Source organism: Pseudovirgaria hyperparasitica (assembly GCF_010093815.1).
Source record: "Pseudovirgaria hyperparasitica strain CBS 121739 unplaced genomic scaffold EJ05scaffold_17, whole genome shotgun sequence".
NCBI lineage: Eukaryota > Fungi > Ascomycota > Dothideomycetes > Acrospermales > Acrospermaceae > Pseudovirgaria > Pseudovirgaria hyperparasitica.
Genome location: NW_022985565.1, coordinates 168,566 through 193,863, shown reverse-complemented (window position 1 = coordinate 193,863; position 25,298 = coordinate 168,566). Strand labels below are relative to the sequence as shown.

At 48.6% G+C, this 25,298-nt stretch overlaps 11 protein-coding genes across 11 annotated transcripts; 5 read left to right on the top strand and 6 right to left on the bottom strand.

The window, feature by feature from the left end:
* Nucleotides 1-297: 297 nt before the first annotated feature.
* EJ05DRAFT_443970 (glycoside hydrolase) lies at nt 298-1,452 on the top strand (the record flags this gene model as incomplete). Its single annotated transcript, XM_033742103.1, has 3 exons — nt 298-404; nt 469-493; nt 544-1,452. 3 exons carry the CDS (start codon nt 298-300, stop codon nt 1,450-1,452), a joined length of 1,041 nt encoding a protein of 346 aa, XP_033596543.1.
* An 847-nt stretch (nt 1,453-2,299) lies between these two features.
* EJ05DRAFT_514119 (uncharacterized protein) lies at nt 2,300-5,271 on the top strand. The gene is made up of 4 exons (XM_033748498.1): nt 2,300-2,575; nt 2,635-3,338; nt 3,392-4,572; nt 4,629-5,271. The coding sequence occupies exons 1-4, from the start codon at nt 2,542-2,544 to the stop codon at nt 5,212-5,214; spliced, it is 2,505 nt and encodes an 834-aa protein (XP_033596542.1). The 5' UTR covers nt 2,300-2,541; the 3' UTR covers nt 5,215-5,271.
* Nucleotides 5,272-5,880: 609 nt separating this feature from the next.
* On the bottom strand, nt 5,881-7,865 carry EJ05DRAFT_514118 (cytochrome P450). The gene is made up of 3 exons (XM_033748497.1): nt 7,405-7,865; nt 6,957-7,346; nt 5,881-6,904 (listed from the first exon to the last, which is right to left on the bottom strand). Exons 1-3 carry the CDS (start codon nt 7,695-7,697, stop codon nt 6,076-6,078), a joined length of 1,512 nt encoding a protein of 503 aa, XP_033596541.1. The 5' UTR covers nt 7,698-7,865; the 3' UTR covers nt 5,881-6,075.
* Nucleotides 7,866-11,032: 3,167 nt separating this feature from the next.
* On the bottom strand, nt 11,033-11,583 carry EJ05DRAFT_489354 (uncharacterized protein; the record flags this gene model as incomplete). Its single annotated transcript, XM_033745780.1, has 2 exons — nt 11,033-11,411; nt 11,459-11,583. The coding sequence occupies 2 exons, from the start codon at nt 11,581-11,583 to the stop codon at nt 11,033-11,035; spliced, it is 504 nt and encodes a 167-aa protein (XP_033596540.1).
* A 690-nt stretch (nt 11,584-12,273) lies between these two features.
* EJ05DRAFT_444038 (Phosphodiest-domain-containing protein) lies at nt 12,274-14,319 on the bottom strand (the record flags this gene model as incomplete). The annotated part of the gene is made up of 3 exons (XM_033742106.1): nt 12,274-12,704; nt 12,754-14,014; nt 14,065-14,319. The coding sequence occupies 3 exons, from the start codon at nt 14,317-14,319 to the stop codon at nt 12,274-12,276; spliced, it is 1,947 nt and encodes a 648-aa protein (XP_033596539.1).
* A 480-nt stretch (nt 14,320-14,799) lies between these two features.
* EJ05DRAFT_504200 (uncharacterized protein) lies at nt 14,800-16,418 on the bottom strand (the record flags this gene model as incomplete). Its single annotated transcript, XM_033747528.1, has 2 exons — nt 14,800-15,455; nt 15,518-16,418. The coding sequence occupies 2 exons, from the start codon at nt 16,416-16,418 to the stop codon at nt 14,800-14,802; spliced, it is 1,557 nt and encodes a 518-aa protein (XP_033596538.1).
* A 361-nt stretch (nt 16,419-16,779) lies between these two features.
* EJ05DRAFT_469182 (eukaryotic translation initiation factor 3 subunit D) lies at nt 16,780-18,809 on the top strand. Its single transcript, XM_033742899.1, has 3 exons — nt 16,780-17,045; nt 17,094-18,333; nt 18,386-18,809. Exons 1-3 carry the CDS (start codon nt 16,838-16,840, stop codon nt 18,666-18,668), a joined length of 1,731 nt encoding a protein of 576 aa, XP_033596537.1. The 5' UTR covers nt 16,780-16,837; the 3' UTR covers nt 18,669-18,809.
* A 238-nt stretch (nt 18,810-19,047) lies between these two features.
* Nucleotides 19,048-20,760, top strand: EJ05DRAFT_469179 (uncharacterized protein; the record flags this gene model as incomplete). Its single annotated transcript, XM_033742898.1, has 2 exons — nt 19,048-20,359; nt 20,462-20,760. 2 exons carry the CDS (start codon nt 19,048-19,050, stop codon nt 20,758-20,760), a joined length of 1,611 nt encoding a protein of 536 aa, XP_033596536.1.
* Nucleotides 20,728-21,858, bottom strand: EJ05DRAFT_456889 (putative mitochondrial ATPase subunit ATP4; the record flags this gene model as incomplete). Its single annotated transcript, XM_033742512.1, has 4 exons — nt 20,728-20,994; nt 21,046-21,268; nt 21,315-21,769; nt 21,828-21,858. The coding sequence occupies 4 exons, from the start codon at nt 21,856-21,858 to the stop codon at nt 20,969-20,971; spliced, it is 735 nt and encodes a 244-aa protein (XP_033596535.1). The 3' UTR covers nt 20,728-20,968.
* A 150-nt stretch (nt 21,859-22,008) lies between these two features.
* EJ05DRAFT_456884 (CBF-domain-containing protein) lies at nt 22,009-24,296 on the top strand. Its single transcript, XM_033742511.1, has 3 exons — nt 22,009-22,682; nt 22,736-23,612; nt 23,659-24,296. The coding sequence occupies exons 1-3, from the start codon at nt 22,048-22,050 to the stop codon at nt 23,794-23,796; spliced, it is 1,650 nt and encodes a 549-aa protein (XP_033596534.1). The 5' UTR covers nt 22,009-22,047; the 3' UTR covers nt 23,797-24,296.
* A 184-nt stretch (nt 24,297-24,480) lies between these two features.
* Nucleotides 24,481-25,170, bottom strand: EJ05DRAFT_489347 (uncharacterized protein; the record flags this gene model as incomplete). The annotated part of the gene is made up of 4 exons (XM_033745779.1): nt 24,481-24,542; nt 24,627-24,884; nt 24,927-25,045; nt 25,145-25,170. 4 exons carry the CDS (start codon nt 25,168-25,170, stop codon nt 24,481-24,483), a joined length of 465 nt encoding a protein of 154 aa, XP_033596533.1.
* Nucleotides 25,171-25,298: the final 128 nt, after the last annotated feature.

Genomic DNA, 25,298 nt, shown 5'->3' with positions numbered 1-25,298 from the left:
GCCTGGACAACTCTATCTTTTCATATGCTCTCTGCTGACCTTACCTGTTTGCAGTTCTCCTTTGTCTGTCTCACATCTTCGACCTGACACTCACGGGTCAGAAGTATCTGATATCGTCAATCCAGACTTCTAGTATATACATCTCCTTCACGACCTAGGATTGTTACGTTCCGCAATCTTCTCTGGATAACAAACAATATCTCCTTTGGCACCTCAGTTATGTCAAGCTCTTCCGCTGCGAGCTCTTCGGAGCCTGGATTTCGTGGACAACGCTGGCCGATGCCTCCAGTTGTCGACATGTTTGTAAACGCCGTGTACTATCCCAGTTGGAAGATATACAAAGGTCAGAGGCCGTCTTTGTTGAATGTAGCCTGTATAACTCATATAATTTACGCTTTCGCTTGGTAGGTCCACTTCCAACCATAATATCCACTCAAGAACCTAATTCGCTAACGGCAAAAATCAAAGGGTGCATGCGAACGGCACTGTGAACGTGAGTCCTTGAAGCATCTTCGTCACTACTACCTCGACTGACGTATGTAGCTGAGCGATCAATGGGCTGATGCTGATATGATCGTCGATGGTCACTTAGGCTGTCTTAATGCCTGTACTGCACTGCGACATGCAACACGTCGTATGCCCAAAGTCCTCCTCTCATTAGGTGGCGGAGGCGAAGGGAGTGAACACTTCGCCGCCGCCGCCCGAACGGTCGAGACACGTAAGCGATTTGCGATTACAGTCAAAGAAATTGTACTGAAATATGACCTCGATGGAGTGGACATTAACTGGGAGTGTCCGCAAGACGAAGAAGAAGGAGAGAACTATGTTCAACTATTAGCCACACTCCGGGGTTACTTGCCTCTAGAACGCTTCGAGGTCACTGCGGCGCTCCCATCCAACGAATGGGCGCTGAAGAACATCGACCTATCACGCGCAGCATCGTACCTCAACTACGTCAACCTCATGACATACGACTTTTCAGGTCCTTGGCTGAACAAGACAGGCCATCATGCTCAACTATATACTCCTGAAGAACCTCACTCTCTTGCCGCCACTCTCTCGGTAAACTATGCTGCCTCATTGCTTGCTGTGCGCAATGTTCCGTTTCACAAGATTACGCTAGGCATACCTCTTTATGGAAGATCATTCTTGCGCACGCACGGGGTCGGCCACTCTTACAATGGTCAAGGAGGTGAACTAGGCGTTTATGACTATCGCGACCTACCTCGACCAGGCGCTCAGGAGTATGTTGACGAGAATGCCGTAGCAGCATATTGTATTGGTACGAATGGCGAGTTCGTCACCTACGACAATCAAATCACTGTCGAGAAGAAGGCAATCTATGCACGTAACAACCGGCTAGCAGGCCTTTTCTACTGGGCAGGGACGGGGGATGCACAGGGAGATAAAAGCTTGGTGCGTACCGGTTACATGAGTCTACATGGGTTTTAGAACGTCGACAAAGAAAACCAAGGCTGGCTATGGCCGTGAAACACTTGCAAGAGCAATGCAATCATGTTCAGTAACCAAGAAAGACAGAAGGTCTCGGTTCCATGTACAACAACCGTGCCTTGCCAGTCCAAACAAGAATTGCATGAATGGCTCTGATATTGGTCATTCCATGCTGATCTATCACCAGCCTACGCTATACAGCATAGCGGCTCTTCAGCCTCATTCCACAGTCCATTGCAATTGGCAAAAGGATGTAAGCGACTAAGACATGTTCAGCAAATAATCTAGACAATGTTTTACGCACGCTTGGACTGGCCAAATGGCCTTAGTTAGTGCATTCTGTCTGACAGAACTGTTAGTTGTACCGGACCAGGGGTAGAGTTCGACACGATAGATGCCAATAATATCGATCTGAACAGTTTCCCAAATGGTTGTTATACTATGAACCTTGATCAAGGCCTGATTAATGTCAAAATTAAAGATTTTTCATAAGGTAATATGGGCCACTTGGTCGTGCGGAAGATGTGAATGCGTAGTGGAGTGATGCTGGGGTAATCAAGTAATTCAAGTCGTAGACGGACCATGCAGTTGTAGATGTGGAGTCTCATCCGAACGAATCCACAAATTATAATTAAAGATATATGCATCAACCAAGGTCTAACGAGTTCTGTAGAGCGAGCATGGCAGTATATACCTTATGGATAAGGCCTTTTGCAGTACATGGACCATCCATAGGGCTGACCATCGACAGGTACACTAGCCAATCACAACCCTGGTTCTGCACGTGGGCCTGAGCTTAAGCCATGTCTCGCGATTCGCGACGTGGTGCTTTCAAAGTGCATGGAGCGTAGCACTATGAAGCATCGCACTCAATTATTCGGTCCTGCAATTCAGTCGCTTGAGGTACTTTCGCCACTATCCACCGAATCATAGTCCAGTTGCCGAATCATCCTACAGCTGTCTTCCGAGCACGAACCTCGCTCACACCTTTCCCGATTCCAACTCACTACGGAAGCGCGCGTGCTCCCTCCGCCATCTTCTGGGCCAACTCCACGATCAATGCATATATGATCGACCTAGGCTTGCTCTATGCCTGCTTCAACTTCTACATCTCTAGATGCTGGTAATTGAACCCCCTCCTCCCTAATGGACATACATGTAATCATAGGCTAATTTTCAAAGATGACTATAGCCCGATAGACCACTTGAACGCTATCTTCTCACACCCTGCAGCGCTCAGCTCTGTCTCCGACACTTCGCAAGCCTTGAGATACTATCAGGATGACATCGACGAGAATATTGCAGAGGCTGTTGCTGCCCAGACTGCCTCTGATGCCGACAGTGTTCAGAGAATACAGACAGCCAAGGCTGAGCTGGCAGATCTATTCAAGAAAATTGAAGGGGTGAAGGCGCGCGCCTTCCAGACTGAGCAGACTATCACCGAAATGACGGCTGATATAAAGAGACTGGATAGTACGAAACGAAATCTCACGCTGTCAATGACCGCGCTGAAACGACTGCAAATGTTGACAACAGCTTACGAGCAATTGCGAGGCCTGAGCAAAACAAGACAGTACAAAGAATGCGGGCAGTTGTTACAAGCAGTTATACAGTTAGTAGCACACTTCAAGAGTTATCGGTCCATTGATCAGATTGCCGCACTGAGTCGAAATGTGGCAGAGCTACAGAGCGAGCTGCTGGAGCAAGTGTGTGAAGACTTCGAAGTGACCTTTGCCAAAGGAGAAGTTGCGCAAAAAAAAGGAATGCTTGCGGAGGCGTGTCTTGTTATGGACGCCCTAGGTGATCATGCAAAAGTGAGGCTTGTCAACTGGTATTGTAACACTCAACTGCGCGAATATCGGCAAGTCTTCCGAGGCAACGACGAGGTACGGCGGCCTATTCATACGAGCGCTAATACGCTGGATCTAATCATTTGTAGGCCGGATCGTTGGACAATATTTCCCGTCGATATTCTTGGTTCAATCGCATGCTGAAGACGTATGATGTAGAGCACTCGACCATATTTCCACCCCACTGGAAGGTAAATGAGATGCTTGCCAACTCATTTTGTGAAGGCACACGTGATGACTATAAAAGCATCCTCCAACGAGAAATGCGCAGAACGGATGGCCAGACGCTTGACGTGAATCTGCTGTTGTCTTGTCTCCAGGAGACGCTAAACTTCGAGCACAGCCTTGAGAAACGCTTCTCAAATGATATTTCTCGAATGTCAATCGACACAGCGGGATCGAGAGACGAGGGTTCGCGAAGTTTCAACCAGTCTATCTCCGAAGCATTTGAGCCGTACATGAGTCTCTGGGTCGAGTCGCAAGACAAGCAACTGGCAACTCTGATACCGAGATACCGCGCTGAGCCTCTTCGGAATCCGGAGGAGGATTTCTCATCACAAGCTGTGATCCCTTCTTCCACCGAACTGTTCCACTTTTATAGACTCACACTTGCTCAATGCGCGAAGTTGTCCACTGGAAATAGGCTGCACGAGTTATCAAAGACTTTTGCAAAATATCTTGACCAATATGGCCAGCAGGTTCTATTCCACTTTTTAGGGGAGCGAACAGGTCCAAATGCGCCTCCAATCGAAGATATCATCCTCATTCTAAACACTGCAGATTACTGCTATATCACATGCAATCAATTGGAAGAGAAGATCAAGGCTCGTATCGATGAAGACCTGCGGGACAAAGTTGACCTCCAAAGCCAAGCAGATGCCTTCATAGGCATAGCAAGTGCCGCGGTACGAGCTTTGGTGCGCAAGGTTGAGCTTGACTGTGAGCCGACTTGGCGAGAGATGCGCAATTACCCCTGGGCCAAGCTGGAGCAAGTGGGAGACCAAAGCAGTTATGTTGCGGAGTTGTTGAAGCACGTAAAGAAACGCGCGTCCGAAATTCTGAAAATGATTCACAAACCGCAATATTCTAGGGCATTTTGCGACAATCTGATCGACTCAATGGCCACGTCATACGTCACCAACATCGTGCAATGTCGACCAATCTCTGAAGTTGGCGCAGAACAAATGCTACTCGATTCCTATGTGCTCAAAAAAGGCTTCACTGACATTCCCATCATCAACGAAGACCCCGGTACTACACCACCACAAACGTAAGCAACTTATTTACTCAAGCCTTGCCATTCCAGCCAACTAACGTGAATTCTAGTTTTGTCAAACGCGTCAGTCAAACCATGGCTAAGCTAGACCCTCTCCTCAAAACCCTCCAAGTCCGCCCTTTACCCCCTGAGGCTCTCGTTCAGGCCTATCTTATCCATATTGGCGACCGCTCCGATACCAACTTCCGCAAAATCCTCGACCTCAAGGGCATCCGTAAACAAGACCAAGCATCCCTCGTCGATCTCTTCCTCGCCCACCGTTCCGGGCCTTCCCACAAAGACCTCCCGGCGTCCTCCCCTCTTCTCACACCTCTCCAGATCTCCTCCAGCTCCTCAACCATATCTTCCTTGGGCGCCGGCCCTATGCTAACGACGCCGAACTTGACCGGTGGCCGCTTCGATCCAAGCACGTTTGGAAGTGCAATCATGAACGCGGCTAGGGATGGCGTGGACAGATTCGGCACGCCGACAATTGGCGGTGGCGCTTCGAGTACGGCATCGTCGAGTACGAGTCCAGCGCCCCCGGACGGTGGGCCCGGTGCGAATCTAAATGACAACTTGAGGAATATCGGGAGGTTCTTCCGCAGAGAGGGCACGTTTGGGCGGTTTGGCCGAGGCGGTGATGGCGTGGCTTGACGCTGATGATAACTCAGATGTAGTGTTGACGAATACAAAAATACCATGATTCTGTCTAAACCTGCTCTCATTTCGCCTATATGTGTGTTTTTGTTGTTTGATTACTTTGTCACTCTCGTTATCTCCTTGGCCCTTATTCCCGATATGGATTTTCTCTATGGACTTTTCGGGTCACGTCCTGTCACACCCCCTATACTCGCCTTTCCACTCCTCATTGCTCATATCCCCACTATCTCTCTTTCGGAAGCCCAACAGCACACACACCACACCACCCACCAGACAATGAATAACAAGACAGCACGACATTACCCATTTATGATCAAAAAAAAAATGCAAAAACAAACACGTAAGTCATGTAGCTACGGTGATGGGCGCAAGGACGCATCCACAACAAGGGGGTTTTCAAGGAATTTTTTTTTTCGTGGGCGACAGAACGTCATGGCTTCCAGCGAAATTGCATGACGTGTCGTGTCATGATGTGCTTTTTCCCCTGTTAACTTTGGCTGGACGTCCGTTTTTTGGTCTTTTTGTGGGTGCTCCAAGGGGTTCGCCGGGGGGGGGGGGGGCTTCTTGGCATTTGCAGGTAGTCCTGGTATTTTGTGTGTATCTAATCTTGTAACTGTGGCGAGGGATCAGTACACTTTAAATAGTTACATAGATATATGTGTGAGATTTGATTCGTTGATATTAAGATTTAGATTACTTTTGTCAAAAAGAGAAAGCCTCGCCAACGCTCAAGTATTACTGATAAAACTGGGGGTCACTTTCGTGATACATGCAATCCCACAATATCCCGCCCGTATTATGAATGAATATCATCATCATTGTCGTCACAGTCATCAACCACAACACTGTCAGCCCTCACTTCAGCCTCTTCTTCATGCCCACATTCAAGCCCAACGGCTTTCTCAAGAACCCCTCACGCGTCTCCATCTCACCCTGCCGCAGCTCAAATTCATAGCGCCGAAATACGGTGCTAACGATCAGGCAGAGCTCCATCTCCGCAACATTGCGCCCCACACACGCGCGTGGCCCGTAGCTAAACGGGATAAACGCATTCTTCTGCTTCTCCGACACGGTCTCCCAGCGCGAGGGCACGAAGTCGTCGGCGTCGGGACCCCAAATCGCCTTGCTGTGGTGGATCGTGTACGCGGGTACGCTGAGCACGGTGCCGGCGGGGAAGTGCTGGCCGACGAGCGTGATGCCCTGACCAGGGGGAACGACGCGCGGGAGGCCGAGCGAGGAGGTGCTGTGGATGCGCATGGTTTCCTTGATGACGTTGTCGACGTAGGGCAGGTCCTTGACCATGCTGAACTGCGGGACGACGTCGATGTCTGGGAGCGCGGCATCGAGTTCTTGCTGGAGTTTCTCCTGGACGCCCGGGGTGCGGAGAACGTGGTAGAGCAGGGCGCAGGAGGTGTTGGAGGTGGTGTCGCTGCCGGCGATGAGTTGGGTTAGAGCTTCGGCGGTGAGTTCTTCACGGCCGAGCTTTTGGCCGCTTTCGTCTTTGCCTTCCATGAGGCGTGCAAGGAGGTCGACGCGGTCGGAGGGCTCCTCGGCATTCAGCCGTTGATTCACGCGGGCAACAGCTATACCGGCAAGTTTCTGCACAGCTTGGACGCCTTTGGAGAAAAAGGGGTCTGGTATGTACTTCGCATAAGGTTTGATGGCGGGGAGACACCCAATTGTTCTAGAAAAGTCAGATCCGCGGTCACAGACGTGCTGCAATCAGTATCACGTACCCAGAGACTTCACCTCTTCTGTTTAAGACCTCGATGGCAGGCGCATATTTTGGCTCCGATGTGGGAGTTTCGCGCACTTCTGCTACATCTTTGCCTTCTTTGAGCATGCCAAAAGGCGCACCGAAAGCAAGATCTCCAATGATGTCAAATGCGAGATAGTTGAACCAATGCAGAGCATCCATATCGACGTAATCGCCCTTCTTTGGGCCTGCAATGCGATCCCATTGCGCAACGAGCTCTTCCAAGTTATGGTGGATGTATTGTTCAAATTGTCCGACAGACTTCTGGCTAAATGTATGCGATACGGTCTTGCGTTTGCGCGTATGCTCGGCTCGGTCGCGAGTATTGAAGAGACCACGTTTTATAGACACAAAGGCGTCATAGTATTCACTGCACGTAGTCAAATGTTAGCATCGTCGTCTGCCGTCTTATTGCCCTGTGAACATACCTTTTCAGGAAACCATTGCCATGACCATATATCTGAGGAATGGCGTCCGCGTCCGCAACACTGACATGGTCTGGCTGGATCCTGACCAAGGTACCATATTTTTCATGTGCCTTGTCTACACTAAGATATCTCTTTCCCTGTCGACACTGTAGGAGTAGCCATAGGTTGGTAAATTGAGCTGGAAATGGTCCTGGAACCTTTCGAATCTGCCAGTTGCGGATATATGGAAGCAGGTAGTAGAGCACAGGGAGGGCCAGAAGCAGCCACGGAGAGGCAAAGATCGTGAGGAACATAGTTGGTCAGGTCGAATTCGATCAGGTCTATACAGGGAAGCTTTGAATCGATCGATAGCATGCAAGTAGTGCTTCAGATAATAGCGCGACCCGACAGAGGATCAGGTCAGCTTATATGAAGCCACAAGCTATCCGTATTTCATCCTCCGAGTTTCCAGCGCAGGTAGTACGACGGCGCAGTCATGATGAATGATATTATAGACCCCAGTCGAAGCTCCAGATACCCAAACTTGTGTGGAGCCAATGAGGGAGGAGACAATACAAGCCGAATTGTGAGCCGCGACCCCGCTGCGGAAGGGGGCTCGACGGAAGCGGAGTAGCAGGGACAGGGATTAGGGTGTCAGTACATCTGGGGAAAGCTGTCTCCGACTCATCTCCGGGATGTCTCCGAACCGAACCCGAGCGTTGTCCCCTGCCCATGCATGCCTATCTACGTGATCTTACGCGCGCCTGATGCTCCAGTGCATTCGCATCATCTGCCGAATCTGTATCCGTATCTAAAGAAGATGCCGCTCTCATCAGCCTTTGCTATCGCGAAACCTACTTGTTCCCGTGGTTGCATTCCTGATCCAACTCATGTTCAGATGACGACCGTCGACAAGTATGGAGTATTGCCATTGAAACGCGTTTTAATTACTGTTCACCTGGATTCAAGAATGAATACAGGCTATATGGACCTACGAGCATTGATCTAACGCCTCTGCATCGCTCTTCCTGTTGTCAAACACCTCGCCACCACCTCTAATACCATCTGTCCAAGTGGTCCAGAAGTCATACATTTCCAAGTCCCATGCTAATTTTCCTCAGAGCTGCTGGCCATGTGTGTACGAGATCTATGGTACTCTTTTCGGAATGTACTTCGGCGGTAGGCTATCTTCGCCACTCGGCGGCAGATAAAACTCATGAACTGTTCTAGGCGTAAAGAGCGCATTCGACGAAAGCTCTGGGACAAAGAGACCCCCTTCACCATTCTCCTTCAGTCTCGCCTCTATCAGACTCCTTGTCAAGACTTTACGGGCCTTCGGGAAGCGATGGTGCTAGAATCATTCAGCTCAGTTGATTTCGGAACAGTGGACCAGCTCACAAATGCTGAAGTGTATAGGATTGCGAACATATATCCTGGACGAAACTCAACCCACACACAGCCTTGCGATGACTCCTCTCTGACCCGGGGCGAGAATACTGCAAATCCGTCCAGTGTCAACCAGACCGTGTCGACGTAGTATTCGGCTGTTGAGAAAATGCTGAATCGGCTATAGCGAAGTTGACTGTATCGGAAGTTCGCGCTGGGCTTGGTGATAGCCAATGGATCGTCTGTCTTTGATTGAGCCGCACGATCAATGGCTAGCTGCTCAACAATTTGGTTGTGAATAGCAAGCTCTGACCTGCTCCGTTTATCATAGCCAATTTCCAGAGCCTTTCGAACCTCAGTAATGCCGGCGGTGTCGTTCAGAAGTCTTGCATTACGCAGTACCATCCATAACCTCTCCATGTCCGCCATATTAGATTGATATTGCGGTAGTAACAGAGTGTTAATGATCTCTCGAACTCGCAAGTACCTTTTCGTGATCTCGGCGCACTCAGCAACAGGCTGACTGCTTTCTAAAGCCCGGCCAAATTCACATTGTAACTGTACCAATGCATCGCTCTGCACAACCTGTCGTGGGTTTACAATGTCTGAGCATAGGTGCAGATCTAGATTGCCGATTTCAATCGGATTGTTCGCATATGACTGCCGGAATTCGAAGAGGTCTCGATAAACAAACTTATATTTGCACTGAATGACATTAGTAAGCCTTGCATGACTTACTCTTCGGAGCAGAAAAAGAGGGGCGATAGCCGAATGTGCCAAAGCAATTACTTGGTCGCTACGGAGTACTACCAACCGTCTTCGTCTCTGAACGGCGGTAGACGTAACGATAGCCGTAGCAACAAGACTGAGAACTTTGGGCAGGTTGGAGAGCATCTCGGTGAATGTCTGTACTACATCCCTTAATCGGTAGGTTGCTTCGTCTTGTTTTCTATCAGCAGGCCAATCAGGGCATATGAGATCCATGTCGGTATTGACACCGTCCACCTCCACCCATATGTGGAAGTTCTTCATTTTCTGCAGCGGAATATTGGTAAATTCTCGTGTCATATTTTCCAAATTGCAATCCGTGAATCGTGGCATCCAATGTTTCCCGAATATACTAACACCGGACCGAGATATGTTGACGTCAAATTCTGTCTTTGCAAAGAAAGCCCCTATCACCACTGCAGTCAACGCCGAATTGAGCTTGAGTATTGGTCCGAGAGATCTTTTAATGCCAGATATAGAGAGAATGTCGCTTGCTTTGCAGTAGACTGCCAATAATCTATGGTCCGGCTCTTCGATCACGTATTTGAAAATCTCAAGTTGGAGCTCTATGGGTAGCTTCAGAATGTGACATACTTCGTTCTGTGCCTGCTCCACGTGTTCATGACAGTACAAGAAATCGCCTGTCTGAAGTAGGAAAGCGCGGTGGCAAGGTCGTCCACAGGTCAAGATGGCTTTGCACTTTCCTTGCGCAATTTGTCGACTCAGAGCACGATGTGTATAGCAGAATCGTATTGTGCCTTGGGCGAGCGGGCCGGCGGTGACCCAACGCTTGCATCTTTTCATCCCTCGAGTCGTGCCGCTGCAGATAACATCAGTATCCATGACGTGTTCAGGACATGTGTTGGCATGATCCTCGTCTTCCGTTTTAGGTCCAAGGGGTTTCTTGCTCCTCATGATTAAGATGCTGCTGCTGTATCTTTACGGAAGAGCTGAAGATCCTGTGAGAGCGGAGATCTTACAATATCCATCAAGTCAAGTGTCCCGACTGGGGTAGATGATACGTCGAAAATGAGCTGTTGCACCGCATAAACATTCAAGGTGAACTGTGGTGACGGACTCATAAACAAAAACAGGTGAACGGATTAGTGAACGGACGTAAAGCAAGGGGATGTATACACTTAGAAAACACTTCTGATTGATTACCGCTGGGAGAGTGAATACCGAAATTTAGACCTAATTTAGTGCAGTTACACGATCTCGCACTCGCGATCAAACCCATCCAACTGACAGAGACTTGTAATGTAATGGGTTAACATACTTGGAATAGTATATGAAGGATTATACAAACTCCGCTTTGAGATAATGAAGTGAAATAGGGGTGGGACCAGCAATACCACAAAATACTATCTATGACCATAGCTGTGAGGATATATTCGCACAAGCTCGATTCTTAGACCCATGATCAAAGTATCTTGCCCCTAGAAATCATGTTAGAGTCTTGTTGTTGTTGGGTTTCTGACTTAATTGTATCTTACTAGCCCCCACCATCACCAGCACCATATCCCCAGCCTTGGAAGTCCTCATTCCTGTGTTCTCTCCCAAATGCCACCTTACGAACTTGTGCCAGCATGTCGTCTGGCGTGCTTTTGTTTGGTACAAATACCAACGCAGCATCAACCGCAGCTTTATCCGTTCCAATGTACTCCCCTTGTGCATCGTGGGCATAGTGTTTTCGATAATGATCACGTGTCATCCGCCGAACATGCACATTAGTAACGACCTCATGTTTGTTCCTTATCCAATTTTTGAAGGACCGGACCTCTGTAGAGCTGACCATGGGAACAGATACAATATCTTTGGGGCAACCTTCCAGAAGTGAACGTAAGGATGATGCAACATCCGCATATTGAGGTCTATGTGTGTCAGATGCCAGACCTTGAAGTTCTGTATACCCACTTACGGTTGTTCCTCCGAATACTCCGGAGCAGACTCACGCGACTCTGAAGATTCTCCTTCAGTAATGCAAATCTGAGGGGCAGTAACCGCTCCTAGATTCTTCGAATCACACTTGTTCACCTCCAGCATACCGACGGGTTTTGTGTGATTATGTTCAGGATTCAGCTGCTGTTATATATACATTGAGTGATCCGCTTAAGTATGTGTGCTGAGTTCGCATAGCCCTGTAGCGGCCTGCGCAGTCGGTGGCTATGTCTCGTACTCATGTAACGATGACCGAGGAAAATATAGCGGGTTTGGCGCGCGCAATATAAATCGGAAGCCGTTCAGCGCCGACAAGCGCCACTAGGCGCACTTGTGGAGATTCAAGGCAGGCTTCCACAGTGAAATGTTGAAAGTTTCTAGCACGCAACCCGAAGAACAAAGAGGTTGTACTGAGCATAGGATGCAAGTGTCCGTGTGATCGCGAAGACGTAGGCGCCATGAGCCTCATCAGGGGCCCAATTCTGAAGATACATTGACATCATCGTTCGTAAAGCGGTACGCGCATGCAATCACTTGGGAACCCGTTGTGGAATGACACTTAATCCAAGTAGCGATACAGAGAAGAGAGTACAATCATGGTCTGTGGACAAGACTAGGACATTGTCTTCTATGCTATAAACCACAGCCTTTTAGCTGAAGACCCGCCACTCAACATTGGTGATCGAGTCTCAAGATACAGAAATAGGGTATCCGAAACCCTCGAGAATAAATCAATATATGAGCGCCATACACCAAGCTCACGCTGTCAAATATAGTAGTACAGATAAATGGGCATCATTCCCTCGTGGGAGATGTATTCTGGCCCTGGTGAAGGGCATCTGAAGCCCATTCTTTTGCCGAGTTGACTTTATCAGTCAACCAGTCAAAGAAGTCCTTGACACTATCGAAGACATGCACAGTCTGGCTCTGGTCTGACTGCTGGTCGTTGTGTGTCTCAATTGAAGTCGTTTGCGCAGTCGGCGGTAGAACTGGGATCCCTGAAGGTATCTTGTGACCTTCTATGTTCTCGTGGTTGCCGCTTCCAGGCAGTTTGTGTGACGATAGGTTCTCATCGACATGAGGAGGATCGTTAGGTCTTTCTATACCTGGTGCACCTGTCTCATTGTGCAACCCAATTGGTCTAAGTGGTAGTCGCAGCGTCCCGTTGTTAGGCAGTGGCTGAATACCGAGCGAGTCGCAAACAATGTTATAGAGCTCGATATTTTCTGTCTTTACTTAGATGATGAAGGTCGGAATAACGATATGGTTACTTACGAAATGGCTCTACGCGGCTGCCAGGCGAGTGTGGGAACGCCGGCCCCCGAGCAATGAAAATTGCCCTCATTAGTGGGTGCATGTTATCATAGCCATGCAAGCCCCTTGGACGGAAAACTTCACCGACTTCTTTGGCTTTTGCAATGTCAAATTCGTCTTTCTTCGCGATAGCCCAGCCTGATTTGGGTATCAGCCAGATCGGAGCTATGCGATTGTTCTTCGAAAAGTGATATCTCTTTGGCATATTGGTCTCCCGAAGGTATACCTCGATATTTGGGTTGTGCTCAGTCTTCGCTACGATCTCATTATACATGCGCTCGACTTGGGTTGAGTCTTTCGGCCTCAGTCCAAAGAGTGGCCAGCCATCGATGTGCTCAATCTCATTTGTATCCACGAGATCTTCCAGTTGGATCATGCGTTCGGTATCGGTGGTGGCCATGCCGTGATCCGATACTACGACAACATTGACCAAACCAGTCAGATTACGCTCCTCAAGGCCAAAGAATAGGTTTTCTAGCATCATATCCACGGACTGTATGGTCTTCCTGATTTCGGTGCTATTCGGTCCAAACTTGTGTCCGTCAGAGTCGACATTCGGAACGTAAGCGGCAATGAGCTGTGGGCGAGGCTTGTCATCCTTAGCACCTTGATCTCGCGGACCAGGGAGATCGAGTAGTCCCAAGATCCGTTGGACCTTCTTCGACAGGGCTTCGGATCCGTTATATTTGTCGACATAAGCAGGCTCAAATTTTCCGATGTGTGCTTCCGAGCCAGGCCACATATGAATGGCCGCGCGCACGCCCTGCCTCTCCGCAGTTTCCCATAATGGCTCTCCACCCCACCATTTCGGCTGCATGCTCTGGGCTGGTTTGGTATACCAGAACTCTTCCATAAGATACGGGTCCCAGAACGTGTTACCAACGATGCCATGACTTTCTGGGTGTAGCCCGGTGACCATAGTGTAGTGATTAGGAAAGGTAAGGCTTGGAAAGCTCGGGTACATATAGCGCGGAGAGATGCCATCGTGCACAAACTTGTTTAGCGTTGGAGTAAGTCCACGGTCAAGGAAGTCTGCTCGGAAGCCATCAAGTGAGATAAGAATGGTCGTAGGTGCGAAGAGGGACGAGCCGTTCGAGAAGAATGTGATTGCTGATACCTTCGGCGGGCTGGACGCAGCCCAAGCAGCGAAGAGTAAAATGAGGAACAGGACAATGATTACTAGGCCGATACATATCCATTTACAAGGTCTGTATTTGCGCCCCTAAGAATGTATGAGTGTAAATGCCAAGAGGACGTGTATTTGGTTCTTACAGCTTTCTTTCCGTGTAGGGATTGCATGCGCTGTCTATCCAATATCGAAGGGTCTCTTGACGATCCCGATGATGTTGATGAAGGAACCCCTTCTTCCATTTCATACAGAAGTTCACTGTCTTCTCCCTGCAAAGCGCGCTCCTTGCGTTGTGCTCGCCGTTTAGCTTTCCTCGTCTTTTTCATTGCTACAGGAGCATTTGGATCTTTAAACAATTTCTCAAGCCCGCCGCTTCTCCTTATACCTGACAGTAGCATTTCCCGCTCTTCCTCCTCTTCTAGTATATCTTTGTCGTCTTTCTCTGAGCTGGAGGGCGTATCGCTCTCGTAATACGTCTCATCATCATCGGACAGAGGATATGCATTGGAGGTTTGATCATTGGTGGGCATAAGGCGCTTGCCTTTCGACGGGAGAGCAGGCATAATTGAGGGACTAAAGCGACCTCATGTGCATTCGATTGACAGTCGAGGAGTGTTGTGCAATCGTGGTGATTGACTTCTAGAAGTTTGATAGTTATTGTCCCTCTACCGCAGATAGTTCGGGGTTAGGCTGACGTGGCTGTGCCAATCCGGATGATACTAACAACGCGTAACTCGGTTCTCCATTGTACACGTTTTCATGTTTATATGAACGACATCATGAATATATAGCCAGAACAGAATGCATTTTGACTATTCCCGGTATTAGTCGGGGTCAAGAAGAATGAGAGCTCTGTTTATAGAGCATAATCACGAAGTTTATCTAGGCGCGACTGTTATTGTTAAAACATTCCCTGGTCCAGTGAACCACTTGGCGCCACTATGCTTGATTTGCCCATCACTCAACACGTATAGCAGCCGATAGATGTGCACCGCAAGTCCAGCCCAACACCAGACGTCGACACATCCAAGTTCATAGACTGAGGCGTCTTCTATATCTGGTTGAGTTCGGCCCCGGCGAATACGCATGTCCGACCCATGGCCCTTAGAGACGAAGTCTATGAGCCTTTTCCAAAAGTTCAACTGCAGTTCCACATCCCATGAGAATGTCTCAAATGTCCAATATCCCCTCAGTCCAGGAAGACTCATATCAACATCCCCATTGATACAACTTGGTTGATATACTGTGAGCAAATTGGGTTGATCTCGCAGATCTTCTAGTTGCCGTGTTGCACATGGTGGCCACGGGGCTTTGTCCTGCTCTCCGGGTCCGGGTGGTTTACTCGTCGACGGCAGAGGTGAAATGACTGAAATAGGTAGCGTCTCAAATACATTCATATCAGCTCTTGATCCTGACATAGTAGTCGGATTGAGAACCAGACTAGACTTGCACATTAACGATGCTCGTTCTTCAGAGGTGTCAGCATCAACGAAGCCATATTGCGATGCACAGCTTGACACCACTTCCACATGTACTGCCGCGTTGTTCAGTGACACAATATCTAGAGGGAGTAGTGTAGATCTCTTGCATACATACCTCTGGTAGAAGTATGGATGACTGGTAGTGCCATCGCTTCAACTTCAGACTCTAGCAGTATCTTTGCATTGTGCATAGCATGCATAGATCCCCTGTCCTTGTCACGCAGATTTGCCGAGTGCAGGAACTCCGTTTGTTCATCCATCAAATCTGGCTGAATTGATTGCGAAATGTTCTCCTGGAGCATTGAATGCGGAACAGACTCGATTATCCCTAGGCCGAGGCTTAGGGGAAGCTGAGAGGTCATATCGCCGGATGAGGCGGCGCGATCGATGGGCTTACTATGATCGATGCCATAATCCTGAGATTGCGTACTCATCCTCGACGAGTCAAGGAGTTCATCTGTTGTCGCGATGGGCCCCTTATCGAGGTATGATATAGGACTTAAAGACTCTCGAGTATCTTTTGATACATGGCTGCCAGAAGACTTTTGATTGGCCTTGAAACCACTTGGCCCTGGAAACAGTTGGCTTTCGATATCTTGCATGGCATCCTGAGTATCGTCGAAGTAGATTGGGCTATTGTTTTCTTTTCGAAGTGTTGTGAGATGTTGACGAGATGAAGTCGGAGAAAGGTTAAGATCTCCAACAGGTTTCCTATGGTGCTCAATCGCTGTAATTTTCCGTGCGATCTCTTTAGAAATTGAGGTGGCTCCCAGATTTGAACGTTCATTGCGTACCTCCGCAGAAGCACTTACTTCCAATAACATGGTAGACCCAGAAGTCCCAGTATTATACACATTCCGGTGCTGTTGAGTGAAAGTGACTGTTGGCATTTCTGTATGTAAAAGTCGTATGCGTTTTCGAGGTTCAAATGTCATGTATGCTTCCGACTGCATTCGATACAAGTCGTCATCCTTCCGCCTTGCGGGTGCCGAGACATGAGCCAGAATCTCTTCCATATTGCTGGCTAAACTGTTGATAGAAGGGACAATGTTCGATCCAAGCCATATTATTGAGGGTTCAAGCGTGAAGTCCAGACACGTACATTATACAGCAGACGTGTAAACAAACCATTCTGGAGTAGAATGGCATGAACGACCAGTGTACGTGGTCAGCACCGCAGTCCTGTGCTGTAGAAGAGACAATCTCCTATTGACAGCACTGATATTTGCCCGTAATTTAATGACTGAGCACAAACAGAATGCAAGGACAATGGGCTAGTAAGGGCATAGATAAAGTTCAAGTTGCTCCAAGTATGAGCTAAACACGTGATCGGGTGAGCTTAAGTACGCCAAGATTTACACCCCACCAAGATTGAAAGTTCGATATTTGTGCGGTTCCTGCTGCAGCACTTTGAGCGCTTCATCTCACTGCAAACATGGCGCCCGCTTCTCTCGCAGATTTGATCGGCAGTGTGCCTGACAGAGATGGCTGGGGACCTCCGACAGTGGGCGAAACCATGCTCGACGGTGTTCCATTTGCTCCATACTCTAAGGCCGACAAATTAGGCCGCATGGCAGACTGGACCGATGCAAAAGATCGTGAGCGAGGAGGCCGGCAGCAATATAGCAATCGTAACTATAGAGGTAGTTATGGGAGAGCACTGAGTTCTGGGCTATACTTATGTTTCGCAGATCAGCAAGTTTATGGCGCAAACCAAGCGAGCAATCCTTTCGCAATCCAAGTTGCTGAGGAGGAAGCCACATTCTCCGTCGTCGACAACACCAGAACGTCCGCCCGGACCCGAGGTTTCGGAAGAGGGGGAGGAACAGTGTTCCGCGGCCGCGGCGGTCAGCGTGGTGGTCCAGCTCAGCGCGGCGGTCGCGGTACATTCCAGCGCGTCGGAGGCAATCGCGGTGGACAAGGAGGCTATAATGACCGTGGAGGTGCAAGGGGAGGTCGAGGAGGGAGACGTTTCGGCTGGAGGGATGATAAGCCACAGCGTAATAGAGATGCCTCCGTCAATGTTAAGCCTGATTGGGTCGTTTTGGAAGAGATTGATTTTCCCAGACTTATGAAGCTTAACTTGGAAACTGGAGAAGGCGATGACCTTGACAGCTATGGCTTTCTTTACTACTACGACAGATCGTACGACAAGGCACCGGGCGCGAAGACATCCGAGAGGAAACTGAATGTATTGGAGAGAGCAGCCTACAACGTCACCACATCTAGCGATCCTATCATACAAGAGCTGGCCGATAAGGATGAAGCCACGATCTTCACCACGGACAACATTTTGTCGATGCTAATGTGCTCTACAAAATCAGTCTATTCTTGGGACTTGGTCTTCACGCGGCAAGGAAACAAAGTCTTCATCGACAAAAGAGAGAATTCGAACATCGATATGGTCACAGTCAACGAGAACGCTGCTGATGCACCATTGGAGCTCTCGGAAGGTAACAAGGATACCATGAACAACCCTGGCGCATTGATGCTGGAAGCCACGCACATCAACAACGTTTTTCCTCTCCAGGTCGTCACAGAGTCCCAGACCTCCAAGGTCGACATGGCGAACGAGCACCCATTCTATAATGAGGATGTTGAAACGGACCCGCCCGCGTCAAAGGCTTACAAATACCGCCGCTTTGATTTGTCCTTAGAGAAGGATGAGGAGCCGTTACATATCATCGTGCGCACAGAACTCGATGCTGTTATGAAGAACACCATAAATGGCGAGGACCAGCACATGACTATCAAGGCTTTGAATGAGTTCGACAGCAAAGCTCAAGGCAGCGGCGGAGCCCTCGATTGGCGCAGCAAACTTGCCAGCCAAAGAGGTGCTGTCCTTGCCACTGAAATGAAGAACAATGCCTGCAAGTTGGCTCGCTGGACTACCCAGGCCATCTTGGCCAAGGCTGACACCATGAAGCTTGGGTGAGCTATAGGTCGTACGCGACTATATAAACTTTCGCTAACATCCAACCAGGTTTGTCTCGCGTGCGAACCCGCGGAACAACAATGACCATGTCGTCCTGGGCGTACTGACCAATAAGCCCCGTGATTTTGCCAACCAGATGGCCCTGAACCTAGCCAATGGCTGGGGTATCGTCCGGACTATCTGCGACATGTGTCTGAAGATGGAGGAAGGGAAGTATGTTCTTGTTAAAGACCCTAATAAGAACATTCTGCGCTTGTATTCTGTTCCAGAGAACACCTTCGAAGACGACGGCGAAGAGGCTCCTATCCCTGAGGAAGAGGTTGAAGAGTAAAAGACTATCCCAAGCAGTCATAGTAGAGCCAGGGCAAAGAGTGTGTTGTTACGGAGCATAGTCATAGATCCAATTTTTCAAGTCACATACGATGGCCCTCAATGGTATGCTGTAATCCCGTTCTCTTCACGAGCAGCTCGTATAATAAATTTCCCGAATTTAATGACATGTCTCCTAAACTGTTCTGCTGTCTGACAAGACAGCACGACTTACTATTGGCTACACTTTATGTAAGCTACCTATGCTGACACATTCTAGAAGTGGGGTCCACGGTAATGAGAACCTGGAACACTTGATACTGGGCTACTGTTGATGTGGCTCACGTACTTGAAGAGACCTCTTCACAGGAAGAAATAATGCTGCCACATGACTACTGACCATGACCGCACAAGCAAGCCGCACAGACTGGCTTCAGCGATATGCTACGAATTACCATTGCTGGCGAACCATTGCTGGCACCAAGCAAACATTTTTCAAGCGACCTCATGGCTTGACCGAGGGTTGGTTCAGTTGGGATGGTGACGACTATCAGGGCCGCGCCGATCTTACTTTTGTGTTCAACCTTGAGGTTTCACACGATATCGGATACGGGCAGTTAATTCGTAGGGCGATATTGGCATGGGCGAATTTACGGCTTCAACATGTTATGCTCATGGCGAAGATTACCGAGGAAGGCCCCGATAAACAGAGGTGGTTTGTGATACAGAAGCCTGAGGGCTTCGAGGAAGCGCTAAGAGATGCTGAGATGACTATTGGGTGTTTAAAAGAGCGAGACTCACCTCTGGATCTGACTGATTTCCTATTGCATGCAAGCAATACCGGGAGATTACTGAACTCCAAAGTAAGCTTATCGAAACTCTTCGTAGCTTCACCGGAGCGACTATCACAAGACAAATGTAATATGAAGTTCGCATTTGCCATGGGTCACGAGATTACAGACGGTATGTCTGCATATAATTGGCTTTCACACTTTATCCGGCTTTTGAATACTTCTGAACAAATACTCCTGGAGAATGTAGACAAATTTCGAACCCAGGAGCAAATCAAGTCTCGACTTCCACCAGCCCAAGAGGATCTATACCTTGAGATACCCGGTAACAAAGCACGTCAGCTCTGGTTCTGGGCCATATTGCGTGTCCTGCGTCACGTACGGAAGCCACTACCAGCATGTTTCGTCAACCCCTTGCGAAAGGAAACAAGGTCGTCTCAAGACTTTGAGCCAAAATATCAAGATATCCTGGACTATTCTAGGGATCGCAAACCGCCTAACAATAGCGGCTATGTTCTAGTGGTCCTCTCGAAGTTGGCGACAGACCATATAAAGGCCATTACACGTGAATCAGGGGGGACCATCGGTGCGGCATGTTTCGCCCTTGTCGCACTTTCCATGATGGAACTAGAAGAAGAACGCCACCCAGACGTCCGTCCAGCAGATCGGAAGCCAATGATCATGTCATTTCCCATGAATCCGAAGCCATATTTTGGTTATACAAAACAGTCCGAGTCGTGTATGCTCAGTTTCGGAGACAACTTCCTCCTGCCATTCCTACCAAGTGACCTGGAAAGAACAGGTCGATTTAGGTTACTATTGAAGCAGTGCCAGATCAAGCTCAGCTTGTATCAAAAGCGTATACGGAGCCCTTCGGGAAAGCTGAGCCTAGCGGCCTACAGTCCATCAAGGCTGCTCGCGAGTGGATATCTGGCACAGCTGGATACGGGTTTTGGTATCAAAAGACCAAATGGCCAGCGAAGATCGCCATACAATCCCCAAGGTGCTCTCGGCTCAAGTCGAGATGCGTCATTGGCCACAAATGGTGTGAGTAATGTTGGTTCAACAAGACAATTCTTCGAAGACGTAGCGCATCAACCAGCGAAAGAGGCAAGTAACGATTTGAACGCAAGGCTGACTTTCACACGCGGCGGAGTCAGAGCCAGAGATGGTGAATTTCTAGTAGGTAGCTCGACGGACGTGACAGGCCTTTTATCCTTCGGAGTTTCATATGATGCAAGTTGGATTAGTGATGGGTGTGTAGCAGAGTGGAAGAAAAAAATGGAATCGCTCCTGCTTCCCGAGGTTACATCGCGCTTGTAATGTCATAAAAGCCTAGGCGTAGAATTGATTATCGGTAGATATTTCAAGTGGCACTTCGCAGCTGTAAGTAGTCACTTGTTGCATCTATGAGGCTAATACAAGATGCGGAGGCTCTATACGAGTAGTACGAGTGACAACAAAAGAAAGGCTCCTATTTGCACATCTTATTTAACAGTTATGGCATCCACCATTGTCTATCCTCACCGCTTTACGCTGCCTTTTGAGAAACGATTCCTAGTACAATTAGCTTTACTCGATATGTCGCAGTCATGGTCAACGACTTACTTTCAACATCGGCAACACTCTGGTCAAGGATCTGCTTGAGAGTCTTGGGGTTCTCAAGCTCCTTCTCGATCTTTGCAATGATGCTCTCGGCGAGTTCCTTTTGTTGACGGGCCTTGACTTGACCCTCATAGCGCACCCATGAGTCCAAAACAGTCTTTGCCTCGGTGGCGACAGCCGTCCTTTGTTCGAGCTCGTAAGCTTGAGCCTCAAGCTTCGCGGTTTCCTACGGGCCATTAGCCTCGGAACAATCACTGCTCATGTTGACATACCTTGGAAACCTCGAAGAGATTCTTAGTAATGTCGATGACTCCTCCGAGGTCCTGAACGCTGGAAATGCGTTGCTTAACGGCGGACGTGTGGTCTTCCCGAGCGGTGTTCAAGATGTTCTTGATCTTATCGCTTTGTTCTTGCGCCCATTGTCCATACGCGGGCCCACCGTAGTGTCCAACAGCCCAGAGAATGGTGAGAAGACTGAAAGCAATGATAGTCTCCTCATTGACAACGTAGAGCTCGTTGCTGATGGCTGCGATCGACAATGCGGTACCGGAGGAGAGAATGGCGGCCTTTGAAATCAAGCTGTTACCTGGTAGTGCATCTACGATAGACTGCGCCTTTTTCTTAGGTTCCTCAGCTGGCACGTTGCTGTTGAAACGAGATGAGGTCGAGAACTGTGCAAGGGCAGGTAGGGTTCGCATAGGGTAGACAGGTCGGGCCCGGGCGACACCTGATATGGGTAAGCGACATCAATTGCACGTCTGTAGCATTAAATAGCTTCAACTGACCTGCCGCAGTCCTTGCGAGACGAGAAGCCATAGTTTGGTGATGATTCGGGGATGCGGTGGTTCAAGCTCTTCATTATGGCGCAGGGCGGGAGTTGAGGAAATCAGAAAATGCCAAGCCTTACATAACCAATCTGCTTCGCTACTAAGGTAGGTTAATAACATTCTTTTCGAGCGATCTGCATACGTTTTTCCTCTTAACATTTCGACATCTCAAAATCAAATGCCGTATATAGATCCCGCGCCCACAGCGGGCAAGAAGCGTCGCAGACATCATGACAAGTTCGAAGACGAAGACTCACATCGTTCTCGCCGATCAAAACCTACTTCGGCGCGAAGCATCCAGCATAGCAATGAAGCTCAGATAGAGCACTTGGAATCCCAGATCAGCGAATCTCGACAATATTACAATAACATTGCGACGTTGTTAAGCCTTGCGAAAGATACTTCGGCTTTGGATCGATCAAGAGAAGCTGCTACAATAGCTCTATGCCGAGTGTTCTGCCGCCTCTTTGTGGAGAAGACACTTCTGAAGAGCAATGGAACATCTGAGAACGAATGTGTTATCATAGAGTGGCTGGAGGCCCGACTCCGTGAATACACCAATATACTATTTGAGCAAATTTCAGCGCAAGACGCTGTTAGGAGACTGACCGGGCTGACCTTGTTGATGCAGTTGGTTAAGCAAGAGTCAGTACAGGCTAGCGGCAGTAGTGAGGCCTGGCGCAAGGGAATTTTCAGCCCGATGTTGCTGGCAATCTTACACGTTGAGGACGAGGGCTTCGTGAAGACTGAATTCGTGCAGAAGTACGTGCAGCTATACGATGATATTCGATATCACACACTCACGGTCATCATGTGAGTCGCTCCGCAACCTTTCCCAGTAAATTGAAAGACTAATTTCGATGAAGATCTCATTTTTCGGATACAGCTACTACATCCACCACGACAAGCAATGCGATTTTGATACTTTCTGATATGGGCTTGTCCCTTGATTCTGAACCCGCTACCGATAGATATTACGGAGAGGTCCCGATGAAACGAAGTAAAGGTCTGATGACCTTGAACGGACACAGGAAACATGCGCAAGACGCTTGGCTGAGTGTGTTTCGTAGCAATTTAAGCCAACAACAGCGCAAGAGAATCCTGAGTATCATGGCCCGGCGCATCGTGCCGCTTCTTCTAATGCCCGAAGTTCTCATGGACTTTTTAACCGACTGCTATAATGAGGGAGGCTCACTTTCGCTCCTCGCTCTTTCTGGTCTTTATCACCTGATGACGGAGAAGAACCTGGACTACCCATCATTTTACGAGAAATTATACTCGCTGTTAGACAGCGAATTACTACATTCGAAACATCGATCAAAATTTTTCAGACTTCTAGAGGAGTTTCTGGCCTCGACACACTTACCTGCTGTAATGGTTGCAAGCTTCATCAAGAGGCTTGCTCGGTTGTCCCTTTTTGCCCCCCCTGCTGGAATTGTGGTCGTGATACCTTGGATCTACAACATGCTCAAAAGGCATCCTGCGTGTACCTTCATGATACACCGTGTTGTCCGCGATCCACAGACCAAGGTCGTGCTAGAGGCAGAGGGCATGGACGATCCCTTCGATATGGAGGAATCGAATCCTATGGAGACTGGCGCCATCGAAAGCTCTTTGTGGGAAATCGAGACGCTGCAGTCAGTCTACCATCCCAATGTAGCGACCCTAGCCAATGTAATTTCGGAACAATTTACAAAACGGTCTTACAATCTGGAAGATTTTCTGGATCACACGTACAGTGGAGTCAGTAGTTCCGTCGAATCGATGACTGATTAGCTGACGACTTTAGATGATCGATGCTGAGCTGAAAAAGAATCTCAAGCGTGCCCCGGAGGTGGAATACCATATTCCAAAGCGAATATTCACAGCCGAAGATTCTGAACTGAGTCCTTTGGGAGAATTGATGACTAAAGTTCTCCAGTCCTAAGTAGATAGCAAAATATGTGACAAATTTTAGGCATCCATACGCGGGCTTCCGTGAAACCTACAAGGCGTGCTGGTATGCGGTCTCTACAGCTACGTCAGCTTTCAACTACACCTTCAGTCAAGTCTGCCCTTATTCGCCGGAACTAGGTATGAGTGTTATCTAGTAAGATGGCGTCAGCATATACGGCCACAGGCCGTGGCGAGCGTGAACCTAGACGGCAGGCGGCTGGAAATTATAACCACGGTGTACCATTTGCACCGTTATGGCTTATGCAGCGGCAAGAACGGAAACTTGACTACCGCAGCCTGCAGAAAGAACATGAGTGTCGTTGAGGGAGGCGCATTCCACTGCAGTGGCTCGTTTAATCAAGTCTTCAGCTCCACACTAAGCATTCCCCGCTAGTAGTCACTCCTATAGTACGATGTGAACCCCCTTTAAACACTTTTGGTAATTCTACCTATAGTACATTTTACCTTTTCTAGCACGCTGATAACATGTGTATTTCATTATTAGCATCTACGGGTAATCCTACCTCATTAAAACTATTCAAGCCGTAAAACCAGAGGTCCCTATTGGTATCGATAGTAAAGGAGTAGTAATATAAGCTATAGCCAAAGGTAGTAGCCTTCTTACGTCCGATGACGACCCTTTCGGGTGTTATTCCTTCTGTGTTCCTATAACGTATCACACGTCGACCCGGCCGACTTTACTCCCTTGACCCTGAGCAAATATCTTGCCATTGTTATCTAAAGCAATGACATGGTCAGCACTACAAGCAATCTGTGTGATGCCCGTAAGTGTTAGGATTCAGATTAGCGTGATCTACTGACTGACTAACCCATGACTAGCAATGAATCCTGTCTTGCATTCGTTGTCTCGAAAGGTTCTGCATTCATAGACTTGCTGATTGTTAGTTATTGCGAAAGCTGTACTATCCCGAGCTGCCACTTGAGTGAAAACAACATTGTCTGAGAAGAATTCTGAGAAGATTGCCGTGGGTGTAGACTCGAGAAGGTTGATTGGCGCATTTTTGCTATTAGATTCAAATGCGGCATCGGTGAGACTGCCTTCCCACTCAGTATTGCGCCCTGATACTCCCGTATCTTAAACACCCCAAGAGTAGATCTTACTGTCGTGTGCAAGAGCAAGCGCATGCATGCCCTCAACGGCGATCTGAGCAAAGCCTACAAATTGCGCGTAGTAGGCATCGAGCTTCGGTCGTTTGGTCGTTCGGCCGCCTTGACGTTTACTGATTCCTTTACAGATTTCTCAGTGCGTCTGGCCGCTGGGGCTCCCTGGGTATTTGGCTTCGATGCCAAGGCCTCGGTCTCTTGTTGTTTCTGCTTACGACTCATAGATGCAGATGCTGTACATTTTCTCACTTTAGCTACGGCGCAGTCAGCGTAAGCTGCGACGCAGAACACGATAGACAGCCGTATGAAGTAGATTTGGGAGAGCCTGGTACCTGTAGTGGTTTCCTTTATGCCATTAACAATAGTCTC